Here is a 25,635-nt window from a genome sequence, read left to right as displayed (position 1 = left end):
GCTGGCCTGAAGTTTCTTTTTCCCGTCCGCTCCCTGCCCGGGGGGGGTGGGGGGGGCTGCCTCTCGCTCCCCGCCGGCTCTCCCGGTGCCAGGGCAGGAGGCGGGCTCCGCGCCCCCACCGCCTCGCACGCAGCCGGAGCCGGGACCGAGACCGGGACCGGGACCGGGACCGGGACCGGGAGCAGTGCCACCGCCCCCCGCGGTGCGAAGCCGGCCTTGCCATGACCGCGGAGGAGAAGAGGAGCCTGCAGTGCTACAGGCGGTACATCGAGAAGAGCCTGAACCCCGTCTACATCCTGAGCAACATGGCGGACTGGCTGTCCGACGGTGAGGGGCTGGCCGCGGCTTGCTTCCCCCGGCGCTGCCCGGCGCCTGCACCCTTCCTGCCGCCGGCGGGGGCGGGGAGCTCTCCTCTCCCTGCCGCCACCTCTGGTCCCCTCCCTCACTCTTTGCCTGCTTCGGGTTTTTCCTAGAGGTGAAGGAGAGAGTCCGAAAGGAGGAGGAGAAGGGGGTGACGGCGGCCGCCGCGCTGTTTCTGGATGCCATTCTGCAGCTGGAGGCGGAGGGCTGGCTCCGGGGCTTCCTGGACGCCCTGGTTGCAGCAGGTCGGTTCCCACTCGCAAGCGTGGTTTCCTCTGCTTCTCCCTTTCCCGGCCAGAGCCGCAGCCGCCGCCCGCGTTCAGCTGGGCAGACCAGCCCGGTGCACCCGGGACGCGGAGGGTCGCTCCGTTATCCTTGGGCTGCTGCTGTCGGGTCTTGTCACATCAGATGAGATGCGGTAGGAAACAATAGGCTGGCAGAGGTTGGAAATAAAACTCTCCGAAGGCACGGGGAAACACCCATCTGAGAAGCAGCTGGAACAGTTTCGATTATGGAGAAAGTCAATGAAAGATGAAGGGATGCAGAATAAAGCCTCATTGACAGGAGACTTGTCTGTCTCAGAGCGTTTAAAGAAATAAGACAGTGTCGTGGTTTAACCCCAGGCAGCAACTAAGCACCACGCAGCCGCTCCCTCCTCCCAGTGGGATGGGGAGGAGGATCGGGGAAAAAAAAGTAAAACTCGTGGGTTGAGATAAGAACAGTTTAATAACTAAAGTAAAATAAAATATACTACTAAGAATAACAATAATATAATAATAATTGTCATTAAAAGGAATATAACAAAAAAGAGAGAGAAAACCCAAGAAAAGACAGGTGATGCACAATGCAATTGCTCACCACCCGCTGACTGATGCCCGAGCAGCGATCTGCCCATCCTGGCGAGCTCCCCCCGTTTATATACTGGGCATGACATTCTATGGTATGGAATATCCCTTTGGCTAGTTCAGGTCAGCTGCCCCGGCTCTGCTCCCTCCCAGCTTTTGCACACCTGCTTGCTGGCAGAGCATGGGAAACTGAAAAGTCCTTGGCTTAAGATAAGCTCTGCCTAGCAACAACTAGAACATCAGAGTGTTATCAACATTGTTCTCACACTAAATCCAAACCACAGCACTGTACCAGCTATTAAGAAGAAAATTAACTCTGTCCCAGCCAAAATCAGGACAATATCTACCCCTTATTCTATACCATTCTAACCAGGACAGACAGCCTTTGTTCTCACCAAATATAATTAAAAGAAGCTAAATCCTCTGAAAGAGAAAGCTAAATGGGCTTCGGGATGTGCGTGGGGGCTAACTGGTAGCATGGGATAACTTCATTCAAGGACAGAGTCTTAAATTAGGAACTGATTTTTAAAAATTATTCAGGGGTCTTAAAAGTCTTATGTTTCAAGAAGTAAGTAACCATTAATAGTTTATAAATGAGGATTGTTCCTCAGTAGCTATGACTGCTTGATGTGTGAGGTCTTAATGCAATTTCCTTTCCAAGGAAGAGACTGTGAAGGTGTAAAATTATCAGGATTTGCCAGCTTTCCTCTGTACATGTAGGTTCTATCATAGATTCTTGTTGGTGATTTATTAGATTTCTCAAACCCCAAAATCTCATGCCATAAGCCACTTTTGTTTTCATTTACTCACTGTTAACTGTGGATAGTTATAGTATCTCAGTGAGCAATTATTACAAAATTTCTTATCGCTTGGATGTAGCCCACTCTCTCCTTAAAGCAAATACTAGGTCCAGAGCAACTTTTTCCCAGCCTGCGATAGTCCTAATTTCTGAATTGCAAAAAATATCTTCTTTGAACATGTTGATAGCGTTCAGTTTGGTGTATCTTCAGCAGAAAACTGAAAAAGTTAACCTGCTGACTCCAAGTGCTATCCCAAGTACTTATTAATTGGGCCTGAGACTAGAATTTAGCATGATTCTTGTATTTGGCAGATGCAGAGATAGGTGATAATTAGATTAAAGACATTGTGGTGGTAAGTATCCACACCGCTCTCCTGCTCCTCCAAAAGAAAATAAAAAGCTGGGCAAATTCCTTCTGTTTGCCAGCAGTTCCTCTGGGACCCTGACCTGCTTTGTTCCACCTCTGGAGCCTACACAGCAAATCACACAATTCCTCTGAATATGATTTCCTGCCACTGCCTTTTCCAGGACAGTATTTTCAGCTGTTTGCTGACTGTCAAGGCTGCAGGTGTCTGCATTGCTTTCAGTCAGGGACTGACTTGCATCCCATATGATAAGGATTTTTGGAGGAGGGTGGAGCCAAGGACAGGACTAAAAGATAAAGGGCTGGTAAATAAAAGCAAAGGGGACCAAAAGTGTTTGTGATTCTGAGTAGTGTCCTGTGCTCTGGGAAATCCTGTGGAAGAGTATCCTGGACTGCAAGGATCCAAGGACTGTATGGATGAAAGGAAGGGGGTTGTTACAGTTGCTTGGGTGATGCGAGCTGTGACATTGTGTAGCTCTTTTTCCTCTTTGCAAGTGTTACTGCTCTTTTAGCATAGGGTTTTTCATGTTATACATACAAGTGCTGTAAAGGAAAACACTCAATCTGTAAAAATTGTTTGTGGTTCACCTAGATTTTTGTCAGTTACAGGCCAAAATAATTTTAATTTCTCCAGTGTGGCTGAGAAAGTGTTTTTTCAGCTTATTCCTACCCATACTAGCTAGAGATAGAATTCATAGTAACAATTTGTCTCTTTTTCTGAAAGGTTACACTGGACTGGCAGAAGCAATTGAAAACTGGGACTTCAGCAAACTGGAAAAACTGGAGTTACATAGACAGCTGTTGAAGCGCATAGAAGCAACAATGCTAGAAATTGATCCCGTAGCACTCATGCCTTACATAAACACGTGCCTGATAGAAAGGGAGTGTGATGAGATCCTGCAGGTACAGTTAATGGTAAAATCCTGGTATTTGCCTAGTTTTGCTGCAGGGAAGTGCTGGCTGCCTCACTTGCAGGATGAATTGGCGCCCATCCATCAGGCTGCTGAGTGAGGAGGATGGCCAGCCACGGCTCCCTGGGCAGGGACTTGACTTTCTTCTGCTTAGAGGAGGCTTTGCTGTGTGGCTGCAGCTTCCCACAGCAGCGCTGTCTGCGACACCTGCATGTCTTGTTCTTCACCTGTCTGGCTCGGTGGATAAGGTTGGCATGCGAAAGGGTTGCAGGCAGGGAAGCAGGATGGGGTGGCTTTGGCATTGACAGTGCTCAGCTGTATGCCTTTGCGGAGTCCAGACTCCCATGAAGAGACCTCAGGGGCTCTGGAAGGTGCCACGTTACAGTGAAATGGGTGCCTTGCTATGCCTTTGAAATAGACCCCTTTCTGGAGCATTCATGCTGCATTAATGCTTCTAAAAACACAGATGAAAGTAGGCAAAGTGGCATTTAGATGTTGCCTAAATTGATTCCTGCTTGTCACGGGATTTGACATAGTCTGTTACCTTAACTGTGGCAACCCCTAGAAACTTTGTGTGGCTCTGAGTTTTGTCAGCACCCAAAAGGATGGTCATAGGGTGAAATGAAACTTCTGGTCTGAAGTCATTAGCTAAATGCTGTGTCACAGAAGTTGACAACTTTGTGACAATTTTCATTGCTGTTGGATATAAAGCTGTTGTATTGTTACCCAGTTCTAGCTCAGTGTCATTATCGATGACTGGTAACAAGTGATATTACCAATCACTCATCATTTATGACTGGTTAATAAGTTACTGATGCTGTGTAAAGGAGTTGTCTGTTAGGTGTTCTCGCTTCTTGTGACTCCTGAGAAGGACTGTTTGCAGCTCCTTTATTTTTAAAGCAGTATTTCTTTATGGAGATACATAACATTTGGAAAGCTATTGCATCTGACCAAACATCAGGCCTGCCATAAATTGTGTACTTTTGCATTTTCCTACTCTGGAACATTTTTCAATCAGTCCAGCCTCAGAGGTTTATGGCAGATATGGCTTATCACAAGGACCTTTCCAGATGAAAATTCACAGAACAGCTCTGTGATGTTTCAGACCTTGTGAATATTTAAGCAAATAGCCTACCTGTTGATGTAGTCCAGCTAAGTTTAGTGTATGCCTAGGCTGGCAGAATTGCAGCAGTAGTAGTAGGTAAATGACTGAATTTTATTGGAAACCTTTTATTCTGTGAGAAGGAAATGCAATTTTCAACTGAACATCAAACAAAACAAATCAAAATATCAATCAAAGAACAGTGGTTTTGGTCACTCAGAAGCTACAGCAGCTTGTTTGTTGTGTGTGCAGATTAGCGAATACAGAAGCAAAGCAGCCGGGATAACTAAACTCATTGAATGCCTCTGTCGATCGGATAAGGAAAACTGGCCGAAAAGCCTTCAGCTGGCACTACATAATGCAGGATATTACAATGCAAGTGAACTGTGGGATATGAGAGAAGGTAAACTGCAAATTGTTTTTATGATGCTCTTTTCCTATTCTTGTACCAGACAGTAATTTTTTTTTTCAGGAGAATAAGACCGATTTAAAAGGATACCATCAGACTGCATTGCTCATTGTTGTTTAAAAATATCCCCCCCCCCTTTTTTTTTTTAATTTAAAATGTCTTTTATATAAAATGAAATACAGGTACTACCCTACAAACAGTCAGAAATTATTTTTTGAGTATTTTTTCTCCCATATGGTTATGAATGGTGCCTTTTTGTGGTAAAGAGAATTGGACAGCATACAAAGCTCTGAAGGTACAAAACTAACAAAATGTTTATCTTCTTCCCTCCCTTCTACTGTAATTGACCTTTTGCCATCTTTTTGGTTGCTTGAGTTGTGATAGATGCAATATTTTCTGATAAAATATGATTAGTAATTTGATATTCTAGAAAGTGATACACTTCTATGATCCACAGAGCAGATCATATACTTTTTTCTTTGAGAAATCGATAAGCAGCATTTACCAAGTGACTATGTTCATATTTTGTAATAATGCAGAATTTCCCCTAATGAGATTTTGCTTTTGTCATTGAATTTACCTTTCCCCACTTGAAAAATACCTATACGAGTACCCTGCAGCATGGGAGAATTTCGAGCGGAATGCAGTATTTCACTACAAAATAATTAAGAAAGACAAGTGATTTTAAATAAATTGGACTGTATTTCTTTATATCTACATTTGCTTTCTTCTAAACCATAAGTGATTGTTTGAATTGTTTTTAATTAGCAACTGGGACAAGCTACTTTTAAGTGGCTTCTTAAACACTATTTCTTATTTTGAAATGTTTTTACTGCTGTAGTCAAATGTGTGTAATTTCTTATCTGGAGATTTAATTATTATATATATAAATTATATACATAGTTAATTTATAAATAATTATATAAAAATAATATATAAGAATAATACTTATGTATATAGATATTATTTTATGTAGCTGATGGCTATACTATTATTTGGTTAACAGTTGTATTGCATAAGTTAAAGGTATCACTGTCTTTTGGCGCAGCTTCTGCTAACATCCAACCTAATAAAGCCAAAGTCAGCCTGCTGAAGAAACGTTGTCCATATTGGAAGCATTTTAATGCTAGCAGTTAAGACAAGTTGCTAGTAGAAGCTAATTGCAGATACTGTGTGCTTTCTGGAGCTGGATTAGGATGCAAATGTGCTCTTTCTCCCTCTCCAAAAGCAGCGCTTTGAGATCATGTGTTCTGTTTGCAGTGAGACTCCATGCAAAGCCCAGTGACAGTTCTTTGAGAAGGTAATAATTATGAGGCCAAAGAAAATTTTAGCAAGCATCTTTGGAACTTCTTTTGATTATCATGTAAGATAAAGGATGGAGATAGTCTTACAATTTCTAGGTCCTTCCAGAAGGTGGGGGAAAAGGGAGAACAAAATCTTGAATTTACAAGGCTTCTTTGAACTCCTAAGTATTTTTCATGCTTGTGGTTAATGTCCGTGTTAAATCTGTAATCTTGTCACTAAACACAGGGATATAACTTTCCTCCCAATCTATTATCTCCCTTGATTTTTAAGGGATAGATAAATGTGCGTTGAGTATGTGGGTCTTCTAAACCCAAGACTCTCCGTGCTATCCATCTTACTTGAAAGGGAGCCTGGACGCAGCATCATTTTATGTAGTCTTTCCATGCTAGCAACCAACTTCTTCACCTTGTCATCCCAGCAAATACAACATTTTAAAATGAAAAGGATCAATAACATGTCTTTTTTTGTGGTTGTACAGATAATGGCAAAGATGTTGATGGGGAAATGACAGATGCCTTTGAGAACAGCTTTGAAACCACGATGACATTTTCTGAAGAAGCAGAATGTGATAATAATCTCAGTGAAAATCTCTGTTCAGATTCAGGTAAGGCTTAGCAAATTAAAACAGTTTGTGGCTGGAATTCTCCATTTCCTTAGAGTACTGAAGGATGCAGATGCGGTGTGTCACAAGGGAATGTACTGAGGAACTAGTACAAATCTCTGACTTGATTTAGCTGTCTTCTGTTTTAATATTTAAAGGATCTCGTGCTGGGCATTGCACACATTAGGGGTTGCCCCTCATTTACCTCATTTCTAGTGCAAAGCTGTTCTGTCAGCACATTATCAAAAAGGTCTCCAAACACCAGACAGTTGTTGATGCATCTCTTCTCTGATATAACTAATTCACACCACACCTGATATTAACCAGTTTAGAGAGCTGGATGTGGCTGCAAAGGATCTGGGCAGTGGCTGTCATGTCTCGTATGGCAAATTTTGCTCCATCGGTGGTTTCTAGTTCCTGTTCCGTAAGTGCAAACCCTCTGACAAGACCACAATTTAAGAGAGTATTAACCTCAAAAGTCTGTAGAGCAGAAGACTAAAAGGAATACTGTGCATATATATGGGGAAAATAAGCCCTTGTGTTTTCTTTCTGAGTTGAAAAAAGACCAGTTGAGGTGAGAGCTGTCAGCCAAGACCTTGAAATGAGATCATTTTAGGAAGCACAGTCGAGCGGTAACAGAAGTATGCCATCAAACATACACAAAATTCTTGTCTGGTGCGTATGTCCTGTTAAAAGGCTTGTCTGCCAGATAATGCTCTGTGTAGACTGCAAGGACTCTACCTCTGTCATTTTAGATAGCAACTGTGTGGGGCACAATATATTTTATGCATTTCTGTTGCAACACTCGTGACAAAAACATGGTTCTCCCCTAGAAGGGATCTATCAGTCTTCACCTGTTTATGAACCAAAGAAGATTCGGAGCTACCAGACTGAACTTGCGCAGCCTGCTATCAATGGGAAAAACACATTGATATGTGCACCCACAGGTAAGAAAACATGTTTCTTAGAAAAATTCTCTTGATGGAGAGGGCTGTGAAGGATAGGGAAGGGTAAAGGCTGAGTCAAACTTTTCCAGCTGTTTATTTAAAAGCAGTCTTCCTTGCAGGAGTAGATCCAGTTCTAACCTGAAATTAATGACCAAGGGCAGCACAGAGACAGAGCAAGACAGACGTGTCTCTTGGCACTTCAGTGCTTGTATTCAGATTTCCGTGTTCTGACCTCTGCTTTCTCAATCCCTGGTGTGGATTTTTGAGTTGAAGTCACTCACTGATCTTTGCAGATCTTTAAGAAATTTGGCTTGCAAGTTGAAGGAAAAATAGGATGAGTTGCCCTGAGACTCCCCTGTCTTCTGTACTGCAATGCCTACAACATCAAAACAGCACAGGGAACTTTTGCAGTAGCTCAGGACTGAATTAAGACGATTGAAGTTCAGCAGCAGAAGAGAGATCAATGAGCTCTTTCTCTCCACCTACGTTTTCCATATTGCTAGCCTGATTCTCACCTGGGCCCTGGAAAGGCAGGTGCGGCAGCAGAGGCAGGGACACAGAAGAGCTCTGGGTGGCCTCACAGTGAGCCTAAGTGCTGAAGGAAAAGAAATGTGAGACGAGCAAGGCTGCATGGGGAAGGATGAAAGCTGAAAGTGCCTGGTGCTGGTACCATAGTCTGATTTGATGTGGGAGCACATACTAAGAGCAGAAATAGACTCAGTGATTTCAAAGAACTCAAATAAAACTGCAAATGGATTTTCCTTCCCAGTGACTGCTACATGGTCTTTACAGACTGAGACTGAGAGAAAAGGGTGATTACCCACCTGAGAAAGCAGCAAGCATGTGTTCAAATCTGTCCCCAGAGAGTCTGGAAGTGTAACAGCGCCCTTGTCAGCTCCCCATTGTTACAGGGCATCCAGACGAGACAGGCTCCTGCTTACAAATACACCCTTTCATACTAGTGCCTTACCTTTCATGTTCTTTGTTTAAAGGATCTGGAAAAACTTTTGTGGCGATTCTGATTTGTGAACACCATTTCCAAAACATGCCCTCAGGACGAAAGGCGAAAGTTGTCTTTCTTGCAACCAAAGTGCCAGTCTATGAACAACAGAAAACTGTATTCCAGCAGCATTTTGAAAGAAGTGGGTAAGTGTAATTCTACCTGGTGACTTCCTCCACAGAAAATAAACTGCCCTCTAGGTCAGCTGTGGCTAGGGCAAAATGTAATGGGTTTACTGGTGACAAGAGTGTTTGGTGTTAACATAAGGATGATGCCCAGTGGTAATAACGGCATGTTACCATGGTAGACTTTGTTTGGTTGTGCAGCATCTATGGAAATGGCCAAAGTATACCTGTGCTTGCCTCTGGAAAAGGGTGAAGTGTGTTCTCTCTTGAGACTCCTTTCAGCCCTGCTTCCAAAGACAAGGCAGTTCCAGGCAGCAGCAGCGGGATTCGTCTTGCCATTCTCAAATGGCAGAGTCTCTCTTTCTTTTCCAAATGAAAGGACCCAAACTTCTTTGTTTTTTCAACCTCTAGTCAGAAAATGATGATCCACCTCTCAGACGGGACTGAAAATTGCTTAGGGGAGTGTCGACATCCTGTAGCTTCTGATTTTGAAGGAACTGATTACTGAACATCCACATATGAATCCTTATAGCTATGGGAAAATGAGGCTGCTGGACAGAAAACAGTCTCAAGCTGCCAGATGTATACAGAAGAGGGATGAAGGGCAGAATTTCCAAATACAGCTTACATGTGAACTGACAGATGCAGCTTAAATGTACAAATTCATCACCCCTCAAATATAATATATTTTAGTTAATGGGAGTTGAAAATCCAGTTGTTTTACCTTCAGCAGTTTTTTTCTCAGCTTCTGTGGGTCAAACTGCCAGCCCCAACAATTTGACATTTTGAACTTAGTCACTACCCTTCAGGCTTGCTGAAAAGTCCATTCTTCTAGCTTTTTTTGCCCTGCAAGACATCCTTTTTCATACGCTATCTTTTGCCTCTTCTTCCTAGATATTCCGTTCAAGGAATTAGTGGTGAAACAGTTGCAAATGTCTCTGTAGAAAAGGTTATACAGGACAGTGACATCATTGTGCTAACGCCTCAGATTCTTGTGAATAGCATCGGGGAAGGCATCCTTAGCTCCCTCTCCATCTTCACTCTGATGATATTTGATGAGTGCCACAACACTACGGGCAACCATCCTTACAATGTGTTAATGACCAGATACCTGGAACAAAAATTTGACTCCTCTGCAAACCAGCTGCCTCAGGTAAGGCCCAGCCTGTCAGTGGTGGAAACATGAAAGAAAAGTATTTTGCAGTGCTGTCAGCAAAGCCTGAAGTCTTGCCTTTTGTGTTAATCCAGTTCAAACTCCCATTTAAAATGGCTGCAGATTGAAATGGTAGCATCTGGAACACTTTTTCCCTCTTCTTGGACACTTCCAGGCTTTTTTCCCATGTTACATCTTCCCTGCAGCTGCCAATAAGGACTGATCAAGCATGACAGAGACCAGAGTACTTGAGAGCAAACAGGATTGCTGGGCTGGGAAGAAAGTACGTGCCCCAGAATTTAGTAATCTCCTTGTCACCTGTCTGTTGCTGTCTTCTGCGACAATAAAATGCAGCCACTGCCTCCGCTAGCAGGAGGTTTTGGTCCAGCTGAGAAGACATCTCCTCTGAATGAATGCGGAAGACAGTTCTGGGGGTGGATTTGCTGTTTCTGTGTATGATGAGCACTGACAAATACAGCTGGTTATGGATTTAAATGGGTGGATAATTTATTTTCAGTTTGAATACTCTGAGCTTGAGTGCCTTGGAGGGGGCACGAGTGGGGACAAGGTTTGACTCTCAAGATTTAGTCCTTGCACTCGTGTTTACTTCAGCTGCCTGTTTCGTTTCCTTGTTTTTGAAGAAGGTGACTATTTGGCAATTGGTAACGGTGTCTCCTGGGGTTTTTTTTGTTTGTGACAAAGGAGCAACCACTGCTATTCACGTGTGTGCTCAGATTGTAGGTTTAACTGCTTCTGTTGGAGTTGGTAATGCCAAGAGCATCAAGGAAACAATAGAGCACATCTGTACCCTTTGCTCCTACCTTGACATACAGGCCATATCCACTGTCAGAGAGAACAAACAGGATCTGCAGAGATTCAGAAACAAGCCAGAAACACGTAAGCACGCTTCCTTTTTATTTTCCCATGAGATGCAAAGCACCATAATTAAGGCAGCTATCCAATTCCCCTTTGGTCAGGTGAAGTTAAAAGCTTAAAACTAAGCTGGAGCTTTGCTTCCTGCTAGCTTGAAAGGAGTTTAAGGATGCACTTCTTTGTTGCCCCGCAGTAAGGCAGCGCCCATTTAGGCGAATTTTCTCTTTGCTGAGATCCACAGTCTCTGGTTTTTATTCAGTTCTGCCAGTGAAGATTGGGGGCTGTTTCTTAAAAATCATTATGATTGCATAGAGCACCATATGTAGCATTCTTCTAGACAAGAATTTGTTCTGTGCTGCCCAGGGAAATGTTTTACTTATTCAGGCCACTGACTTCCATTTCTTGTCTCTAGATGTCAGATGGGTTAAAATGCGAGTTCGGAATCACTTTGCAGACATTATCTCAGGTCTGATGTCTGAGACAGAGGCATTGATGAGGAAGATTTACTCAGTGGGTAAGATACTGTAATATGCCTGTAACTGGGATTCAGTCTTTGATTACATCAGTGTGAATCCTCATTGCTGCTAGAACAGTCACTCTTTTTCCACTTCCTTTCTCCTCCTTCCTTTTTACTTGCCTTTAACCAATATTTCCTAAATAAGAGATTACAGGTAGAAGAGTCAACTATTTTCCTCTTATATGTGATTAGTTTGATAATCATAAATATTTTTTCTTGGATTTCAACCTGTTTCGTGCAGCTAAGGATGATGTGCTTTTGACACTGTCAAATCATTTTGAATGTTTAAAGAATCTGAAACAAAATTACCAAAGGGCTTGCTTCCAAAATGCAATGACCTCCATTTCATTGATGAGAGATACCTGTATGTTTTTATTTAAGTATTTCTCCAAATGCTTCATACCTAAATCTGTTTCTGTTAAGAAAAACAAGAAGGGTCTCAGTTATGGTGTTACTCAGAATGTTGTAATTTCTTCCTTTCAGCAAAAGTTTGCTTTCACTCTTGCTGCTCTGACACTTCTCATATTTTCTCTGGCCTCTCTGAATTGCGCTCAGAGTTATTTCTAGGTGTGTCCTGACCACCTTTTCAGCATTTTGTCCTCTTTATACCTCTGGATACCCCTATTTCCACTGTTTACCAGGTCTCCATTATTTCCTATCGAAAAGCATTTCAGGTAATTTTACAGAGCAGGATCTGTGGAACATGAACACCACCAGAGAGAGGATATGGCTGCCTAAGAAAGGACACACTTGTCTGTAGGGTTCCCATCGCAGGAGGTGCAGTGGTGTGAAGGTTTGCAGAGAGGGAGATGCATGGCTGTGAGAAGAGAACAGGTTTCATGGTCATGAGACCTAATTCTGCGGCCCTGCAGACATCAATTATCTTTTCTGCTTTTGCAGAGTTCCTAAGTGGTATACAGTAAGTGGCTGTTGTCAACAAATTTGAGAGATACAGGGGGTACAAAGCAGAGACCTATGGATGGCTATGCTCAGGATCAGCCTTAGTCTATCCAGCTCTGAATTAAAGGATTTTGTCTGTGCTTTTGCAAACTGACTAGGGTGCCTTAAGCCTGTTTACCTCAGTTCTATACTTTCTAGATTTTCCCCGCTCCCCCCCACTTTCCCGATATTGGAGAGTGAACTGTATTCTGGGGCAGGGAGGGAGAATTAAAAAAAACCACCAAAACAAAAAAAGACCACCCAACCAAAAAAACCAAACTCAGAATCCAAGACATCCCAACAAAGAACAAATATAGTGGGATTTTCAAACTGCACGCTAAATTAAGCAAACACTTCTGAAGCTTATTTCTGCATCACAGTTCCTCTTGCATGAATGCCTTTGGCTTCCCTTCTGTGGACCCTCTGATTACTGAAGTTTGTGAAGCACTCTGTATTCAACTAACAGGTACTGACTAGTTCTTCCTCAAGAACAGGCCCTTGGATAATATGCATTTAAGTACCATGGACCGTTTAGCAAATGAATACTTAACTATTGAGTAGCTGGTAATTCAAGGAGCAATGCACATGCAGTTTCTTGAATACTGTAGGCTTCTTATAGGATAAGTGAGCTCTAATTTTATTGCTAAAGACTCTGCAGATGTGTGTATGTACACAGATCCTCAGTTGAGTTGTACTGGGTTCATTTTAGCCTAATATCTGGGTATGCATTGAAACACAGGGAGTGAAGAACACAGAGCCAGACTCTATTCAGATGGTTCCCAGAGGCAGGACAAGAGGCAGTGGGCACAAACAGAAATACTTGAACAACAGGAAGAACTTCTTTTCTGTAAGGGTGGTCAAACACTGGAACAGGTTGCCCAGAGAAGTTGTGGAGTCTCCGTCCTTGGAAGTACTCAAAATCCATTTGGACATGATCCTCAGCGACCGGCTCTAGGTGACCCTGCTTTGAGCAGAGGGTTGCACTAAAGACCTCCACAGATGCCTTCCAGCCTCAGTGATTCTGTGACTGTATCATACAGTGTTCTTCTGCTTAGGCTTTTTAGACCTAGCATTCATGGAAAATGTGTTATCTTCTAGTGAACTGTTCTGGTTATTTGTTAGTCAAGATGAACAAATGTTTGTTTCCTCCTTCTTTACTAGATACTGTCTCGCAAATCAACAAGAATGATTTTGGAACACAGAAATATGAACACTGGATAGTTGCCACTCAGAAGAAATGCAGACTCTTGCAACTGGCAGATAAGGAGAAGGAGAGCAGCATTTGCAGAGACCTTTTCATTTGTACTGAACACCTGCGGGTAAGTGTATATCCTCTTTCCTTCCATACAGAGGTGAAGCCATCCTGTTCCTTCTGATACAGGTATGTTCACCTAGGAGCAGGTTTTGAACCTAATAATTTTATTTGACGCAGGCTAAAGTATAGCATGTAAGAGTTGTGTCTTAAGATACTCAATAAGAACAGTATAGTGCAGAGGAGACTTTGTAATGCTTGTGTTGTCATGCAAATGGAAGAACAACACGAGTTTGTAATACTTAATCTAGCTAAATGAAATTTGCATTCATCCCGTCCCACGGAAAACGGGGCTTAAGTGTGTATGTCTCTCCTTCTGAGCAGAAATTCAACGATGCTGTCATCATCAGTGAAGATGCCCGGATTGAAGATGCTTTAGCCTACCTAACTGACTTTTTCACAAATGTCAAAAATGGACCATATACAGAGTTAGAGAAGCAACTGACAGCCAAATTTCAAGGTATTTCACACAGTACCTCTGGCAGTTGCACAGGAGAAGAGGGCTTATGGTAGGATGATCCAAGTGTTTTCTTCAGAGTAAGTGCAGTTGTTTTTCCAGAAACTTTGCACTTTTCAGAAGATCTAGTGTCCGTGTGGGTGCAAATGTAGCGTTAGGGTAGGCAGGGGGGAACTTACTTTCTGGGGCTGCAAGTTTCTAGTGCAGGAGCTAAGGAAGTAGTAGTAATTGTAGCTAGATGCTGTAGTAGATTCTTACATACCTGACTTGGAGATAAGGCAGCAGTGTCCTTAAGGGTCCGCCAGACAAGTAGGGGGATGGTCTACAATCATGGATGCTGGCAGCATTAGGTAAGGCAACAGACACTGCTCAGTGCACTGCCTAGGCTTCTCCTGCCCAGTGCTCCTGGACGAATCCCAAACTTCTGGGAAGAAGCAGGTGGCCCTTGTACCCTTCTGATTAAAAGTTAGAGGTTGCACTGTTCTCTAACTTCTGATTTAATAGCAGTGTGCTGTAAACCAGCCTGTGATCTGGTGTGTTGCTGTGTTGACTGCAATTTTAAATCACTGGGCTGTCTGCCCTCTAGTGTCAGTTGTTTCCTAAGAAGAAATAGCACCGCTCTTTGCAAGAACCGAGTTTGTTTTGTTGCTGTCTTTTGATGCACAGTATGTCACAGAGGTTCTCCTGTCAGTTTGCTACAAAATCTGAGAGATTCAGAAATTTTTTTTCTGGGGATTTTGTTGCATTTAACCAATAGCTTTCTTTGCTTGCATCTGAAAGAATGGTATAGAAAATAAAAATAGATGCTAAAGAGAATGTGGGTGGCATTTGAAACTAAGTTTGGGTGAGAATTCTGTTTTCTGCATTAAAGAAGGTATATTATTCAAGACACTGCTGTTTTCTTCCAGAGAAAGAACCAGAACTGACTGCCCTTTCAAAAGATGAATCAAATGAGAATCCCAAGCTGGAAGAGCTTGCTTGCATCCTGGATGAAGCGTACCGCTATAACCCACAGACTCACACTCTTCTCTTTGCTAAGACAAGAGCCTTAGTAGCTGTAAGACGTTTCTTTTTAAAGCTCCTGAAATGGGAAGTGAGAAAATATAATGCCTCATCTATTACCCTTCCCATTTTGATCTGGAAATAGAAAAATATGCATGTATTTGATCTTCCTAAGAAAATATTTATCTTTCTATATCTTCCTAAGCACTGATGCTCTGAGAGAGGATGAGGGGTTTTTTTTTTCTTTTTCTAAAAACTACAGTATGGGGGTGGTGTCCTTCATCACTTCTTGCCACATGTCATAGTTGATCATTAAGCTGTCAGATTTTTACTTTAGGTCTGAAGTCAGTTTTAACAAGATCTGTTACAAGGTTTTTGGCTTTAATGTGGCAGTGTTATAAACCAGCAGCTTTGCTCTATTACTGACTGCGCATCAGGAGGTATTTATAGGTTTCCCGGAGGATTCCTATGGGCCCAAAGGAGGTCTGTGCCCCAGCATGTGTTCTTGATGAAGAAAAAGGAAAGACTTCGTGGAGCAGATGTTCTCTGGACCCTTCTGATGCACTGGTCTATGTCATACTTGCCTAGGATCAAGGATCTAGGCTGGATGATCTTTTTTCTCCCTTCCAATACCTAGTTCCCAGAAGAAGTTCATGCTTGAAGTAAATGTGCTGCTAATCATTAGCTTCAGTAGCTCTTAAACATTTACTGCAAGGTATCATAGTCTCTGGCTACTGTAAACAGATTTATCAGCTGAGAGTCCCAACCCTCATTTTATCATTGGGTATAGACATGCTGGATGAATTGCAAACCAGAAAAAAATTAAAGGCAGGCTAAAGTCCAAACTAACAACACCAAGCATCTGCTGGCAACTTTCCATTATAGATGTGAAAGCCTACTGTAGCTTGGCTGAATTTTGTTCTTATGTAGCAGTCTGAAGGTGCTACTTTCACTGTGCAGTGAGAAAGTGCAGTTTGTAAATAGCAACTCATTTCCTTTGGGTCCCAGAGGTGTAGTATTCAGTGATCTGTTGGTTTATAAGAGAAAAAGGCATACTTTCTAGCAGTGAAACGCTGCTTGCTCTCCAGCCAGCCTTTAAGTTGCAGGGGTGGGAAAAGTGGAAATCAGCTGTGGCATGGTTCGATGTGGCATCATGGCCGTGACCCTTGCTTTCTCACCTATTAATAGATGTTCCCTCCCGATGCACAAGTTGCACCTTCTTTTCTGCTTTTGGTTCTTGGAAGTATTAATTGTCTAGGCAAGCATGGGCAGCATCTACCTATCTATCCCAAACTAGCATTTCATCTGGACAGAGATCTAACTCCCTGATTTGCTTTCCAGGCTTTGAAGAAGTGGATAGAAGCAAACCCTCTGCTTAGCCACATAACACCAGATGTGTTGATGGGTCGTGGAAGAAGAGATCAAAAAACAGGTACACAGGTTTGCACTGAGGAATACCAGTTGCTAGACCTATGGTGGCTACACCACTAAAATTGTTCTGTTCTTCCTGTGTTCATCTTCCGTGCTTTTGAACAGAGGAATGTCATGCAAGTTTACACTATGCTTTCTTCCATATCTAGGAGACCTTTAACCAATCCTAAGGAGATGCTTGCTTTTTCTGTCCAGAATCTTTTGTTAAAGCAACAGTAACACTGTCAGTGACCCTTTGCTGCAGGATTCTTTTGCTAGTTCAAAAGAAGTTTAGAAACTGTTCGCTATCATGGCTTCTTGTGATTACTTCTAGTGGTATTTTCCCTGTTCCTTTTACAGATCCCTCTCTTATTTTGTGTTCGGTGGCACAAAGACATTTTAAGGTAGAATGGAAGCTACAGCCGAAATGAATTATGCATGGCTTAAGTAAGTTAAGAGTTAGCTTGGGCTTAAAATAACTAAGCTGTGTGGGTCTCTCTAATAAAGGTCAGCTAGGTAGTGTGTCTGAAGTGGTGTTTCCCGGGATGACAATGCCTGTGGCACATCAACAGGAATTCCTGCTCAGTGGGTACAGTATGCAGCCAGCTGGATATGCAAACTTAAAGTACTTTTCCAGATCAAGAAGACATGCTTATTTCTAATCACTTAAGTAAGAGCAAATGCAGGTATCTTGCTCAAGGAACTCTTCAGTGTTTTTTCCTGACACAGTTTCTTGGTACTGTAGGTATGACCCTCCCAATGCAGAAGGGTGTACTGGATGCATTCAAAACCAACAAAGACAGCAGACTGCTAATTGCTACATCTGTTGCTGATGAAGGCATTGATATTTCTGAGTGCAACCTTGTTGTGCTCTATGAATACTTCGGTAATGTCACCAAAATGATCCAAGTCAGAGGTATGGAATTTCAGACCTATTACTTTAGAAACCTGTTTTGGTATAGAAATGGACATGAAGTGCTACTGAATGGCAGTTTGGAAATACTATAGTAATATGTGCATGTCTTTCTGTTCTTCCTCTGTGCCTGTGAGTGAAGTCAGATGAATGATAGGACTGGACATGACAAATTTGTTCACAGAACTGAGTCCTTGATGTTGTGTGACTTTTTTTTTGCCATGCAAATTAGCTATGCTGCACAAGGTTATTGAACTGTTGAGGACTGATCCCTCAAGTGGATAATTATACATATAAGCATAAGTATGGCTAGAAGAGCTGTAGTCAGAAATAGCACAAATCTTTCTGACTGTGACAATTTACAAAGGACTGCTGCAGTGGGGTTTCATGTATTGCCTTGGCTTCTGAAGACCTTCCAGTGGCTTATTACCAACCCAGCTACTCACGGGTACCTGAGGCCTTCGCATGTGCAGACCTCTAACATTTAATACCAAAAAAAAAAAAAAAAAAAGGACACTTGTGTCTGTCTTACCTTGTCTAAAGAAGTCTGTCAAGACTTCGGTCTTCAGTCTTGGTGATTTTACAATACGGCCAGTAGAGGGGAATGGAGAGCCGCACTAAATACTGGTTTCTGTTTAACATTCCTAAATGTCATAAAACTGCCTACATCTTTCAAGGGTGCATCTGCAATATTTTTTCATATCACCCAAGTAGTTAACTTCATAATTTGATGGGAAGTGATCTCCATTGTACTTAGTCCTCTGCTTTCAGGGTTTGTGTCCTGTGATTTTCTTATTTTTGTCTTACAATGAAATAATTGGCCCAGAATTCACGTTTATGGGTGAAAGAATAGTGTTTATTCTTAACAAGCCATTAAAGATGCAAAGAAAATAGGCTGTGTCAGTTTTAAGCCACATAAAATCATGATTTTGGGGAATGGGAGCTCAAAAGCAAATGTGAACACTTTTTCTAACTGAAATACTTCTAAACTGGTATGAGATCCCTGTAGTTCTTAGTTTGCCTATGTCACAGCAGCAAAAAGCAGGCAGGCAGTAGGCATAAACAGGTGGAAGAGATGGCACTTGCTCTTGTCTCTTTCCTTGCCAGCACTATTTCCAGTTCCTCAGATTTTTTGTGATAGACTCTTTTTTTTAATAGACACCAATTAGCAGGGCAGAAAACTAGTAAGTAAGACTAAGATGAACCTTTCTCCTCTAGTTTTTTTTTCCACAAGACAACAGCAAGATGCTGTACAATAACTGAAGTGTCAAGCATGCCTGAGCTTAACTGAGGCAAGCCACAGAAGTGGGCAATACAGTACTGGCTGGGGGATATCCATGAGGATACCTGGAAGGGGGCGTCTTGTTCTGGTTTGTGGTTGAAGAAGAAAGAGCTGAGAGAATGCTCTTTAGAAGCAGCATTATCTGAATCTGAACATGGGAAACAAAAGCAGCCACACAGAAAGTCCTTAATGCTCTCTTATGGCATAGCTGCCACTTTTGCACATCTTAAGAGTAACTGAAGAGGATAAATGTGTTGCTGTATAGGTCGTGGAAGGGCAAGAGACAGCAAGTGCATCCTTGTGACAAGCAAAACAGAAGTGGTTGAGAATGAGGAACACAACCGTTACAAGGAAGAAATGATGAATGAAGCTATTGAAAACCTACAGAATTGGGATGAAACAACATTTGCAAGAAAGGTTTGTACTTCTGTGGAATTTTCATACTCAAATCTACAGGCATAATCTATATCAGCCTTCATCTGCTAGGGCTTTATCTAGGACGAAGTGATAACCTGAGGAAAGTGTTCACTGTATTTGGTTTCAGACCAAGACTAGATCAGCAGAGAAGGGATAGTGTGTACTGCTAGCTTGCAGAATGTCATCTGTACTGTAACTGTAAAAAACTTAGAAGTTGAGGTAGAATTTATATAAACTTCTCAGCTTAGAAATAAAATATAAACTATTCTGTCCACTGGAAGAAAAATATTGCTGTGTCTGCTTGGGATAGTGGACAGGGAGATGGGAAACTATGCAGATGGTGCTACTATGTCCATCCATATTCATGTTCAGAAGCACTTTATCTTTGCTGCAGGCTAGTACAAGTGCTTTTCTAAAAGTTTCTGTTGTCATGCCAAGTGCTTGTTGATTTCAGAGCAGTGGCTTCTGGGAGATTTCAAGAAACCATTGCCTGGGACATTAACAGGATGACATTTGGGTTTGTACATGCTCTTCTGCTGGTGACTTCTTTTGTATTGCCTACAGTACTGTTCATCTTTGCTTCGAGCAATGTCTGGCAGATGAACAAGCCCAGTAGAACACCTCAGCACATGTTCAGTGTTTTGCATTAACCCTGCTGTGTGCTGCACACTTACCCAATCAGAAAACATCATGAGGGTAGAAAGAAGTGCCAAGAACTTCTGGTGCTGAGGTGACATGCAAGATGTGTCTTCAGCTAAGCCAATGATGGAGTTTCGGTCAGGCAGGTTCCTGCCTGGTGCAGCAGGTGCCTCTCCTCCATGAACACCCCCTCTTCGCAGGTGCTCTCGCATAATACGTACAAGGCTCTGCAAGTGGAACTAAACAATGACGAGGATGATGGTTCATCTAGGTTAGCGGGTCACCAAGGTTAACTAAGTCGGCCTACGCCCTGCATCAAAGCCACTTCCATAAAGAAACAAAGACAGGTCATTGTCATAGGAGACTCTCTCCTGAGGGGAACAGAAGGCCCAACATGCCAACTGGACCCACTTCTTAGGGAAGTCTGCTGCTTGCCTGGGGCCCAGGTTAAAGATGTGAAGAGAAAGCTTCCTACTCTGGAACGGCCCTCAGATTATTATCCATTATTGATTTCTCAGGTAGGCAGCGATGAAGTTGCACTAAGAAGTCCAAGGGCAATCAAGAGAGACTTCAGGGCCTTGGGACGACTGGTTAAGGGATCAGGAGCACAAGTTGTGTTCTCTTCTGTCCTTCCAGTTGCAGGGAATGAGGAGGGAAGAAACAGGAAGAGCCAGCAGATCAATACCTGGCTCTGAGCCTGGTGTCACTGGCCGAATTTTGGGTGTTTTGATCATGGGTCGGTCTACACAACACCAGGCCTGCTGGTGACAGATGGGGTACACCTGTCTCAAAGGGGAAAAGGATCTTTGCACAGGAGTTAGCAGGGCTCATTGAAAGAGCTTTAAACTAGATTTGAAGGGGAAAAGGGATAAAACCAGGCTCGCTAGAGATAAGCCTCGGGGCGGGACACCGTTTGAGGGACGATGTGCTAGCGAGGTCCTTCAGTCTGCCATCTCAGTGGAGGTAGGGGATGGAGATCCACACAGCAGCAAAGACATAGGGGTTATTGATGTGTTAAAAACCACGGGAGCGCCAGAGAACACTCACATAGGAATTGGAGCTTCTCCCCCAAAAAAGGTGGCGGGATCAATAGCACAACTGAAGTGCATCTACACCAATGCACACAGCATGGGCAACAAACAGGAGGAGTTGGAAGCCATTGTGCAACTGGAAAACTATGATATGGTTGCAATCACGGAAACATGGTGGGATGACTTACACAACTGGAGTGCTGCAATGGATGGCTATAAACTCTTCAGAAGGGATAGGCAAGGAAAGAGAGGCGGTGGGTTAGCCCTGTATGTTAACGAGTGTTTCGACTGTCTAAAGCTTGATGATGGTGATAAAAAGGTTGAGTGTTTATGGGTAAGAATCAGGAGGAAGGCCAACAAGGCAGATATCATGGTGGGAGTCTGTTATAGACCACCCAACCAGGATGAAGAGGCAGACAAAATATTCTGTAAGCAGCTGGGAGAAGTCTCACAATCGCTAGCCCTTGTTCTCATGGATGTCTGCTGAAAATTCAATACAGCAGAGAGGAAAGAGTCTAGGAGGTTCCTGAAGTATGTGGAAGACAACCTCCTGACACAGCTGGTGAGTGAGCCAACTAGATAAGGCACCCCACTGGACCTGTTGTTTGTGAACAGAGAAGGACTTGTGGGTGATGTGATGGTTGGAGGCTGTCTTGGGCACAGCCCAAGAGTTTTCAACTTGCGGAGGAGTAAGGAGGGGGTCAGCAGAACTGCCACCTTGGACTTCCGGAGGGCAGACTTTGGCCTGTTTAGGGGCCTGGTTGACAGAGTCCCTTGGGAGGCAGTCCTGAAGGGCAAAGGAGTCCAGGAAGGCTGAACATTCTTCAAGAAGGAAATCTTCAAGGTACAGGAGCAGGCCATCCTTATGTGCCAAAAGACGAGTTGGCGGGGAAGAAGACCAGCCTGGCTGAACAGAGAGCTTTGGCTGGAACTCAGGAAAAAAAAGAGAGTTTATAACCTTTGGAAGAAGGGGCAGGCAACTCAGGATGACTACAAAGATGTCATGAGGTTATGCAGGGAGAAAATTAAAAGGGCCAAAGCCCAACTAGAAGTTAATCTGGCTACTGCCATAAAAGACAATAAAAAATGTTTCTATACATTAGCAACAAAAGGAGAGCTAAGGACAATCTCCATCCTTTATTGGATGCTGGAGGGAAACATAGTGACAAAGGATGAGGAAAAGGCTGACATACTTAATGCCTTCTTTGCCTCAGTCTTTAATAGTAAGACCAGTTGTTCTTGGGGTACCCAGCCCCCTGAGCTGGAAGACAGGGACAGGGAGCAGAATGAAGCCCCCATAATCCAAGGGGAAATGATTAGTGACCTGCTACACCACTTAGACACACACAAGTCTATGGGGCCGGATGGGATCCACCCAAACATAGTGAGGAGCTGGTGGAAGTGCTCACCAAGCCCCCTTGCATCATTTATCAGCAGTCCTGGGTAACCGGGGAGGTCCCAGTTGACTGGAGGTTGGCAAATGTGACGCCCATCTACAGGAAGGGCTGGAAGGAGGATCTGGGGAACTACAGGCCTGTCAGTCTGACCTTGGTGCCAGGGAAGGTTATGGAGCAGATCATCTTGAGTGCCATCATAAGGCACGTACAGGACAACCAGGTGATCAGGGCCAGTCAGCATGGGTTGATGAAAGGCAGGTCCTGCTTGACTAACCTGATCTCCTTCTATGACAAGGTGACCCGCTTAGTGGATGAGGGAAAGGACATGGATGTTGTTTGCCTGGACTTGAATAAAGCCTTTGACACTGTTTCCCACAGCATTCTTGTGGAGAAACTGGCTGCTCATGGCTTGGATGTGTGTACTCTTTGCTGAGTGAAAAACTGGCTGGATGGCCAGGCCCAAAGAGTGGTGGTGAATGGAGTTAAATCCAGGTAGCGGCAGGTCACAAGTGTGTTCCCCAGGGCTTGGGATTGGGGCCAGATCTGTTTAGTATCTTTGTCAATGATTTGGCTGAGGGGGTCGAGTGCACCCTCAGTAAGTTTGCAGACAACACCAAGTTGGGTAGGAGTGTTGATCTGCTTGAGGGTAGGAAGGCTCTGCAGAGGGATCTGGACAGGCTGGATCGATGGGCCGAGGCCAATGGTATGAGGTTCAAGAAGGCTAAGTGCCGGGTCCTGCACTTGGGTCACAACAACCCCATGCAACGCTACAGGCTTGGGGAAGGGTGGCTGGAAAGCTGCCTGGCAGAAAAGAACTTGGGGGTGTTGGTTGACAGCTGGCTGAATAGGAGCCGACAGTGTGCCCAGGTGGCCAAGAAGGCCAATAGCATCCTGGCTTGTATCAGAAATAGTGTGGCCAGCAGGACTAGGGAAGTGATCGTCCCCCTGTACTTGGCACTGGTGAGACTGCACGTCAAATACTGTGTTCAGTTTTGGGCCCCTCACTACAAGAAAGACATTGAGGTGCTGGAGCACGTCCAAAGAAGAGCAACGCAGCTGGTGAAGGGTCTAGAGAACAAGTCTTATGAGGAGCAGCTGAGGGATTTGGGCTTGTTTAGTCTGGAGGAAAGGAGGCTGAGGGGAGACCTTATCCCTCTCTACAACTACCTGAAAGGAGGCTGCAGCGAGGTGGGTGTTGGTCTCTTCTCCCAAGTAATGAGTGATAGGACAAGAGGAAACGGCCTCAAGTTGTGCCAGGGGAGGTTTAGATTGGATATTAGGAAAAATTTTTTCACTGAAAGGGTTATCAAGCACTGGAACAGGCTGCCCAGGGAAGTGGTTGAGTCACCATCCCTGGAGGTATTTAAAAGATGTGTAGACGTGGCACTTAGGAACATGGTTTAGTGGTGGACTTGGCAGTGTTATGTTAACAGTTGGACTTGGTGATCTTAAGGGTCTTTTCCAACCTAAATGATTCTATGATTCTATGATTTTATCTTCCTAGACCTTTGTAACAAATTTCCCAGAGAAGACTGGAATAAGCCAGTGGCAGTCACTACAAATAAAAAGGCTTTGTACACAGTTCTGCCATTTCCCTGTGGATTTGCAGATCACCCCGTGTTTCCAGGCAAGCTTTCAGAGACTGAGCTGTGCAACAAAGGATGTCCAAGGCCCTCTAGCCTTTGTGAAATTTCTTCTCCCACCTCCGAGGCTTGGTTTGGCTGCTCCTGCTGCTTCTCAGAGGATTCTGGTTCTGCATGAGCTGCAGGTTCCCAGCTCCAGGCTGTGGCTGTTGCCTCTTTCTCTGCCTGCACTTTCTGTGGTCTCTGGAGCCTTCTTTCCAAACCGTGAGCTTCCTAGAGCAGCAGCGCTACTTCTGCTTTAGGGAGTCTCACATGACTTTTAGTCTTCACAAGGACTTAATAGCGTTATGACCAAAGGGGCCATAGTGGGGTAGAGGGGAAGAAGGAACAGATGGCATAAATGCTGTCCATCATGTAGTCTTATTCTAGCCTTACATTCTTAACCTGACAAATGTACCATGTTCTTTCTTTGGTATTAGTTGCTAGAACAAGGCATGTTTTGTTTGTTTGCTTTTAAGTAATAGGTTCCTAGATGTTACACATGCTGAGTCATGTTTAGACAGACATTGGGGCTTCTCTGAATTTCATAATGATCTTGATTTTTATTTATTTATTAAAGATACATGACCTGCAAATGAAGGAAAAGGTATTACGAGATTCCAGGAAGAAACAAACAAGACATAAGGTTGTGGAAGGGAAAAACAACCTTCTGTGTGGAAAATGCAAAGCATATGCCTGCAGCATAGATGACATCAGAGTTATAAAGGTATGTCTCTGTGTGGAAACCTACATCCATGAACACCAGGGAAGTCAGCATTATTGAACTAACAAACAGCATTGTTCATCAGTGTGGAAAGTAGGATATTTTGTGCAAAATGGAGCAGAAGAAAATTCTGAGTAAATCAGTAAACCACAGGACCAGTCATAACTACTTCTGTAGCATGTTAGGATGGTAGTTGATGATGTCCAAGGTGTGCAAATACGTGATATGACAGGAATCACTTCAGTTTTCCTGAACCCCCTTCTGTTAGAAATTAATGAATTTTGTGGAAAACCATGTGATCTTCAATGACATAAATATCCTGCAGTTACACTAGTAGGTTACTTTCCCCGATCAGCATAAGATTGGAAGTCTTCCTGCAGTTGAGAGATTTCTCCCACCATTTCTGTTGACTGAAAATTATCCATACAAAGTAATGAGATCAGCTCACTGTTTAGCTCCTTGGCTTATGGGCCAGTTTTCAGTTTTGAAAAGCAAGGCAAACCATAGTTTTACAACAGGAGCCCTTTAATGCTTCAATATTACTCTGTTTTCCATTCTTTAGGTAGTTCACATCACTTCTATGTATCTCATGGGGACATTTTTGTTGTACTCTTTCTGAACTTGAAGAATTTCTCTGTAGGCCCAAGAAGCCAATGCTCTACACATGGAAAGTGGTGATCATGAAAGAGAGTCTTTTCTGGGCGCTCTGAGCCCTTCTAGTTCCAAAATTTGTTCTTTTGAAGCTTCTATTGGTGCTGCTCTGAAAAGCGCAGTTGTGATGTGGTAAGGGGCTTCAGGCCACAGCTGAGTCTTACACAGTGCTTGCCTTCAGGCACTTCCCTTTTTAATCAAGAAAATCTTTCTTTTGTTTTTACCAGCTGTTTTTGGAACGTAGATGGAGTTCACTACTCCTTGGCACAGGGAAGGTCCACAGGAGAGGAGCTGGGAATAGCTCAACCTTGTGAAAACCTAGTTACATTTCTTTGACAAATAACAAGGGATATCTAACACACACCTCTGACTGTTACTCCATTTTGTGCTGCTGGCTTATCACCTATACCTGTGCAAATAGATCCGAGAGTTCAGAAAACTCTTCAAAAAGAGTTTTTGCTTAGTACTCTGCAAGTAATCCCTCACAATATTTTAAATAACCCCTACAGAGTTCTGTCATAGTTCAGC

General features: G+C 43.4%; 1 protein-coding gene across 1 annotated transcript in view; it reads left to right on the top strand.

Moving 5' to 3' along the window:
* Positions 1 to 207: 207 nt before the first annotated feature.
* RIGI (RNA sensor RIG-I) overlaps positions 208 to 25,635 on the top strand; it is a 28,018-nt gene continuing 2,590 nt past the window's right edge. The window contains exons 1-18 of the mRNA XM_050913347.1: positions 208 to 327; positions 474 to 605; positions 3,093 to 3,271; positions 4,634 to 4,784; positions 6,574 to 6,699; positions 7,530 to 7,643; positions 8,636 to 8,789; positions 9,663 to 9,921; positions 10,656 to 10,818; positions 11,207 to 11,308; positions 13,412 to 13,569; positions 13,887 to 14,022; positions 14,928 to 15,076; positions 16,363 to 16,453; positions 17,177 to 17,347; positions 18,892 to 19,043; positions 24,226 to 24,246; positions 24,334 to 24,459. Coding sequence (XP_050769304.1) covers positions 222 to 327; positions 474 to 605; positions 3,093 to 3,271; positions 4,634 to 4,784; positions 6,574 to 6,699; positions 7,530 to 7,643; positions 8,636 to 8,789; positions 9,663 to 9,921; positions 10,656 to 10,818; positions 11,207 to 11,308; positions 13,412 to 13,569; positions 13,887 to 14,022; positions 14,928 to 15,076; positions 16,363 to 16,453; positions 17,177 to 17,347; positions 18,892 to 19,043; positions 24,226 to 24,246; positions 24,334 to 24,459 — 2,490 coding nt within the window. The 5' untranslated portion in view covers positions 208 to 221. The remainder of the gene's footprint in view (positions 328 to 473; positions 606 to 3,092; positions 3,272 to 4,633; positions 4,785 to 6,573; positions 6,700 to 7,529; positions 7,644 to 8,635; positions 8,790 to 9,662; positions 9,922 to 10,655; positions 10,819 to 11,206; positions 11,309 to 13,411; positions 13,570 to 13,886; positions 14,023 to 14,927; positions 15,077 to 16,362; positions 16,454 to 17,176; positions 17,348 to 18,891; positions 19,044 to 24,225; positions 24,247 to 24,333; positions 24,460 to 25,635) is intronic.

The sequence above is a fragment of the Gymnogyps californianus genome, chromosome Z, assembly GCF_018139145.2.
Source record: "Gymnogyps californianus isolate 813 chromosome Z, ASM1813914v2, whole genome shotgun sequence".
Lineage (NCBI taxonomy): Eukaryota > Metazoa > Chordata > Aves > Accipitriformes > Cathartidae > Gymnogyps > Gymnogyps californianus.
This window is presented reverse-complemented; position numbering and strand designations above follow the sequence as displayed.